This window comes from Clytia hemisphaerica, unplaced genomic scaffold, assembly GCF_902728285.1.
Source record: "Clytia hemisphaerica strain Z4C2 unplaced genomic scaffold, Clytia hemisphaerica genome assembly, whole genome shotgun sequence".
In the NCBI taxonomy this organism is placed as follows: Eukaryota; Metazoa; Cnidaria; class Hydrozoa; order Leptothecata; family Clytiidae; genus Clytia; species Clytia hemisphaerica.
In genome coordinates, this window is record NW_027104165.1 from 2,777 (window position 1) to 9,819 (window position 7,043).

General features: G+C 37.1%; 1 protein-coding gene across 1 annotated transcript; it reads right to left on the reverse strand.

The window, feature by feature from the left end:
• Positions 1 to 6,183: 6,183 nt before the first annotated feature.
• LOC136814142 (uncharacterized) lies at positions 6,184 to 6,777 on the reverse strand. The gene has a single exon (XM_067070656.1). The coding sequence runs from the start codon at positions 6,775 to 6,777 to the stop codon at positions 6,184 to 6,186; it is 594 nt and encodes a 197-aa protein (XP_066926757.1).
• Between the last annotated feature and the right edge of the window lie 266 nt (positions 6,778 to 7,043).

Genomic DNA, 7,043 nt, shown 5'->3' on the forward strand with positions numbered 1-7,043 from the left:
ACCTGAAAATATTAAACTTTAAAGATATTTTTCTCCTATATTTTGCAAAAAAATGACAGAATTTGTCGTTTTTGCTGATTCAGCGAAAAATTTTATATATAATGTTAATTTTTTGTTATAATTTATAAAGTCAAGGTGATAGGAATGGAATTCCAAGATTTTTTGCTGTTTCTCATTAGAATTTTCAGTTTTCTCAATGCTGATTCTAGGGCTCCAAAATACTGGTTGACCTTTAAGATGATATATCTTTTACCCAGCCTCTAAAGTCACATATGTATCTGCATTATCCGAACGGCATTAGGTGTAGAAAGTTTCCTATACCCCATTTTCATAACGTATTTTCAATATCCAAGGAGCTAGAGTGAGTTATATGCAATTTTTATCTAATTTAGGTGTTGAAATATTTCCTTCAGACGCAAATATATTATTTTGAATCTGTCTCAAACCAGCAAAAACACATTCATTTTTAAGTATAACCATCATTCTTTCAAAATAAACAAAAATCTTTTAATTCTGATAAATCTGCAAGTTAGAATCTTCATTTTAATGACGACCTCCGTTTTGGGGGCCGTCTCCGTTTTGGGGGCCATATACTGTAATGAATGCATCATCAATATCATCGAATCCTGACGTCATAAAGCCGCTAAGTTATACGAGGGGTGAGCAAATTAGGTAAAAACGTGCTATAGTTAGTGATTTTATTTAGAATTTCTGTCAAATTATGTACTTCATTTAATGACGTCAATTTAGTTTTTTCTTAAATTCTCAAAACAGACAATTAGAGTTTGTTAAAGAAGCAGAGACAGTCCATAAATCAAAAGTAGTTGTTTAACATATAATTAAATCAGATGAATTTTCAGGTTTCAAATCTTTAAAAAATTAAACATTATAAAATCATACATTTTAGTACAGTTTAAACCCTTAAAGTAAATTCATCCAGTCAGAATTAAAACTAGCAAATAGCTGTCACCGCATTCCCCGCGAACGCGCATTCAATATCGAGAAAGAACACCAGATCGTTTTTTTTTTTTTTTTTTTTGGAACGCCATCCATCCATAAAGCGCACAGCTAGGGATTTCTATTTGCTGAGCACGTACTTGTATCGTCCCTTTGAAACCATTGCGAACAGTACAATATCGAAAATATTTTTACACAAGAAAAGACAAGCACAAAAACCAGATGTTTTTCTTCTCTCTGATTGGCTGAAAAAAAAGAAGCAACAAATGCGCTATATTTTGACTACCACTACCCATTGGAAAATTGGGATTTTAATAGAAATTTCATCCCCACTGGGAAGAAGTTCCACTGGGGCTAAGAGACAGGGGCGTGACTACTTTTAATCATATCTATCCTTCAAGAGCAATGTAGTCAACCCTCTCTATTTCGAACCCTTATAATTGGCATGTTTCTGCAATTCGAACTGAAAAATTTGTCCGATCAGCTAAATTGTAGTGTTAAATCCTCTCTGCAATTCGAATCTTTATCTAATTCGAAAAAAATTCTTGGTCCCTTGATTGAAGATCGAATAAGACAGAGTCAACTGTATGTTGCCAGGTGGCACACAACGTCGTTTCAACGTTTATGTAACGCTCACAACGTCCATATAACGTTAGATGAACGCTGAAATAACGTTGCGTGCCAGCTGGGTTGACTGTCAATTTTCTTTGGAACAGACAAAAGTTACGCTGGAGAATGAAAGGCTTATATTTATTACATACAAAAATCGGAGTTGGGTTTGAAATGAATATAAACCAGCTAGTGGGTCTTTTTGGATGAAATTTGGCATAAGGTAACTTTTGACAAAAATATTTTTTGATTACGTCACTCATCATGCTCAAAGTGAGAAAAAAACGAAATTTCCTTTATTCTTATAAATAGCTATTTTATTCTAACAAAACCTTTAGAAAAAGGTTCTGATACTAAAATGCTTATTTTATCCTAAATATTCAATAAATTACGGTTTAAACGATATATTTGGCACAAGAAATAAATTTGTATTGGGAATGAGTCAATTTTTGTGAAACCGTACTGTCATAAATGTCATCATGCTCAAGGTGTGAAATCTTTTAGGTGTCAATCTTTTTCATTTTGAAGCTATAAATAAAAAGTTAGGAATTTACAGAAAATTTCATGTCAAAAGCTTTATTTCAGGAGCTATTATCCATACATCAGGTGGCTGGGTGGAACAAGGGTCGGTAGTCATGGATTGGGTGAATATATCGGTCATCATCTTTGTGTGCTCTGAAGATAGCTTCTTCATTTCAAGCCAAAATACCTGTGAATGAAAATAATCATTATGATTTACTTGCAGTCAGAAACAATACCCTTAACTGTAAAATTTTATTCACATCTTCTATCAGCAATAACACATAGAAGAAACTTAAACAAGACTAGATGTAACTAACCGGTAACCATCTACCATAGTTAGAATTATCATAAGCGTGCATCCACGGCATCATAGCAAGAATCGATTGAAGATATCTCTTGCTGTCGTGGGTGCGTACTAATATGCTGTCTATATTGTTAAATAATATTTCTGCCATCTGTCTCTAATGAAAAGTTAGCAAGGTGGAAGGCTGGACCAGACTTTGTAAGTAAGTACGAATTCAGGGTCGTCCATAATGGCCCCAAACGCAATCAACCGAGACTCTTGATTCATTTCAATGTTTTCTGAATGTAAAAAAGAATTAATGACATTAAGGTCTATCTTGTTAAGATTCATGTATGGTAATTCAGCATATTATACGGCCCGGATTAGGTATGAGATATTTTTGAAATTCAAGAAACTTACCAACTGTGTTCATAAAACAATTCAGGTTCTTTGGAAATGCAATGCCTTCATCGTCTCCTCCAAGGGTGATCAACATTCACGATTGCAATGCTTCCTTTTCAATGCTTGGTCGGCCGATCCTTCAGCAATCAAGCCAGCACTCACAACAAGGTCTGAAATCTCTGAGCCGTCTATGCGCTTGAATAACGTGTTAATAAAGGACATCTGCGTATGAAATTGCGCGAGGACGGGAACAACTTTGTCAAACAAAGCTCTATTTTCACACTTTAGCTCCATCATGAACGCGTACACTGGTTGGTCTCCGACGAATTAGATGAAAGGCATGTGTTTTTACTGCGGCTGCGAAAACAACCTGTTTCGATGGACTTTGGACCATAAATCCTGAGAAAGAGCCAATGTTTGGTGTCACTTTGTCAGATTCATTGCATCGCACTAAAAAACAAAACGTAAAATGTTTTCGCTACTCTGGAAAAAAAGGAGATGACGACGATTTTAAGAAAAATGATTGGACCAAACAAAGTTGAGCCACTCTACTTACATGGAGCATGAATAAACATCTTTTTCCTTATTGGGGGGGGGGGGGGAGCGTACGGGGTTTGCGATTTCCGAAATACCGAATGATTCTGCCGAAATTTCCGAAATTCCGTAAAAAAATACTTTCTAATACCGATTTTTTGGGGTATTTTTCCTCGTTTTGACAAATTTTTCATCAAATTTGATTTTTCATATATGACAGACAGACAGACAGATGCCTTCCCATGCAAGGGGATAGGCCTCACCAAAAGGTGAGGATCACAGCACCTCCTAAAGCTAAAGTGACCACAAAAAGTATATAACTAAGATGAAAAATGAAACATACTAAAGTAGAAAAAAAAAAAGGGTAATCTAACTAGAAGAAAAAAAAAAAAAAAAAAAAAAAAAAAAAAAAAAAAAAAAAAATTATATAGACAAATTTCTAATCATTGCATTCCATTCCAGACGATTTCCAGCCATAACAAACCAATTATCAACATTTATTATACCACATTTAGACATACATTTCGAATTGAACGACCATACGTCATCTTAGGACATCCCCTGGGTCGTTTCGATACTACCCATGAGGAAAGCATTTTCCGAGGAAGACGATCCCAGTCCATCCTACTCACGTGACCAATCCACCTCAATTGCTGTCTATAAATATACGTTTCGATAGATTCGAGCCCAACACGTTCAAGAAGCTCATCAGTTGAGATTCTATGTAGAAATGTGTGCTTTCGATTTACTCGGCACATACTACGTATACAACCATGGTAAAAGCTACGAATCTTTCTCAATAAAGATTCCGTCATGCACCAACATTCACTACCATAAAGAAGAATTGGTAAGATTAACGAACGAAATATTGATCCTTTGGCCTTATTGGTAATATCAGATGATGCAAACAAACATTTTCTCAACATTCCAAAAGCACCACTTGCTTTGGCAATACGGGTATCCACATCCTTTTCATCGGTACAATCGTTGGTAACTATACTACCAAGGTAACAAAACTCGTCAACAATGGGCAAATAACGCTTTTCATCAATAATTACATCAGATAAGTCGACATTATCAAGGGTTTCAGGGTTGTCATACATGAATATCGGTTTTGCACAGAACAATATCTCCGTTTTGGAGTCTGACTTGGGATTTATTGCACCGGTATGAATTTCCATTCCGAAACGATCAAAGTGGACGATTATTGAAGTAGCTCCCTGTTGAATATGATCTCGACTCTCAAATAACAAAGCCGTATCGTCTGCATATTCCGAGTCTGGAAGCTCGAAATCTTCTCCTTTCGTGGTTGTTCTACGACCGGTCATTACAAAATCACTCTTACTCCGAAATATGCAAAACGGTATACCACAGGATAACTTCCAGGTTTCAATCATTGCGGTAATGTAAAAGGTAAACAATAGCGGTCCCAAAATATCACCTTGTTTCACACCGACGATGCTGTTAATGGTACGGACTACATCGCCTATAACGAATTTCACAGTGAAGTCAGCGTGTAAAACTATTAAGAGATTTATCAATTTCAAAGGTACTCCATATTTCTCAAGTACCTTCCACAAAGCGATTCTCGGAACACGGTCGAAAGCTTTAACTAGATCTAGGAATAAAATCCAGGTCTCCAGTCCATGTTCTCGTCTTTTCTTTATGGCAGTTTTTAACGGTAAACACAGCATCCATACAGCCTCTACCAGGGCGGAAACCTGATTGACTCTCATGATCTAAACTTTCCTCAATCGGTAGAAGTCTACGATGTAGAATAATTGCAATAATTTTATATGCATTTTCAAGGAGCATGATTCCTCTGTAATTTTTTGGCAAGGAAAGATCTCCTTTTTTCGGTAACACATTAAGCCTGCCAATGTTCCATTCTTTAGGTACTGTTTCGGTTACCCAGAAATCAGTTATGATTGATTTCAATATCTGGAAAATTTCTTGGCTGTCGATAATTATTTTCCACGATTGGGTCATCACTCCAGACTCTCCTGGAGCTTTATTTTTCAACTTTGAAATGGCAGTCCTTATTTCTTCATCCGAGGGAATTTCATCACAGTTTTCGAAGACCGGTCTTTGGGACAGGAGATCTAAGACAGTTTCATCAAAATTGACTTGATTTTCATAAAGTTTTTGGAAATGATCTTTGAAAACGGTAGCGTTTTCATCCGGGGTTTTGCATAAAGTACCGTCTGGTTTTTTCAATTGCTTTTGAGTCACCGGTTTAACTTTTGACAGTCCTTTTTTTAGCAGTTTCACATTGTCCCAAGCAGTCTTAGTACCGACAGTTACATTAGTTGCGTGAGAGATGTAATGGAGCCACTTATTTTTGGCACTCCTTACTTTAGTTCGTAGTAACCGTAATCTCTCTTCTGAAAAACGAGTTCTTTTATTGAAAACACGTCTCATAGCCTCATTTCTGGCATCTATGAGAGCATTTAAGTTCTTTTCGTCAAATTTGAACCAGTCTGGTTGAGCTTTAGCACGTCTTGGGAGAACATCGGTTGCTGCTTTAGACATGGATTTTGATAGTTCAGAGTATTTGCAGGCTGCATTAGTGTCAAAGTAGTTTTTAATTTTATCAAAGAATTTACGTTTGACATCTGGATCAAGTAGATGGGAGTGGTCGAGAGCAAGCAGTCGCTGACGGTTATCGTTTTTCTTTTTAAGACGTTTCATTAAGCGGAGGGTAACAAAAGTAGCATTATGATCACTATCTAACAGAGGCGAGGTGATTCCAGCATCGATACATCGGACGAACATTTCTCTGTTGACAAAAATGTGATCGATTTGGTGGAGATTTTTACTACGAGGATGCATCCATGTGCCGTATTTCTTCTTTTTGAAACACGTCGTAACAACTTTCACTCTTGAATTGCAAGATCCGATAACATTCGTTTTCCAGAATCATTAACGTGAGATATACCAAAATTACCGAGCGGGCCTGACTCCTTCGATCGATTCACGCCCATACTAGAGTTGCAATCACAACCAATCACTAAAATATCATCATTTCGTTTTCTGTTCAAACACGTTGTTAGGTAAATCAAAAATTCGTTCCAGGTATGTTCTGGGGCATTCCTTACCGGGGCGTATGCCGATACCAAAAAGACACCAACATCTCTGTTGTGCTTATCTCTCAATAATAAACGAATAGCTAATACTCTAGGTCCGAGATCAGAGTGAGTTTCGAGACCAGCTGCATTCCAAGCGTCAACACCATCAGGATTCAAACAGATTGCGACTCCTTGGGACCCTCTACGGCAGGTTGCCTCATTTAGACCGGACGATATGAGGCGATATTGTTCGAAATCTAACACCTCCTGACCTTTACGCCAAGTCTCCTGTAAGCATGCTGCTATTGCATTTCTCTTTTTCATAACGTGACATAGCTCAACAATACGGGCATCTGTTTTCACTCCACGTACGTTTTGTGATAGAAAAGTTATTTGTTTCATAATCAAAGAAAGTTTATACGTTTTTGTGGTTCACCTTCAAAATACTGTCCATTCTGCTGGTGAGACAAAACAGCCAGTTGAGCAAATGTTCAACATCCACCAATACGGGAGATCCAGATGGATCTGCGAGAAGTACCAGTCTCTTGATGCGAACTGCCCAGTGTTCACTCTTGTTGCATGTTTTTATTTGCTAGGTGTGGTGGATCACCCCACTTAATGTGGCGGATTTTCTTTCACCACCACCCTTTTCTTTTTAGTGAATCTAT

Coding starts and splice junctions, on each gene's coding strand:
- LOC136814142 (XM_067070656.1), bottom strand. CDS start 6,777: ATGAAACAAATAACTTTTCTATCACAAAACGTACGTGGAGTGAAAACA.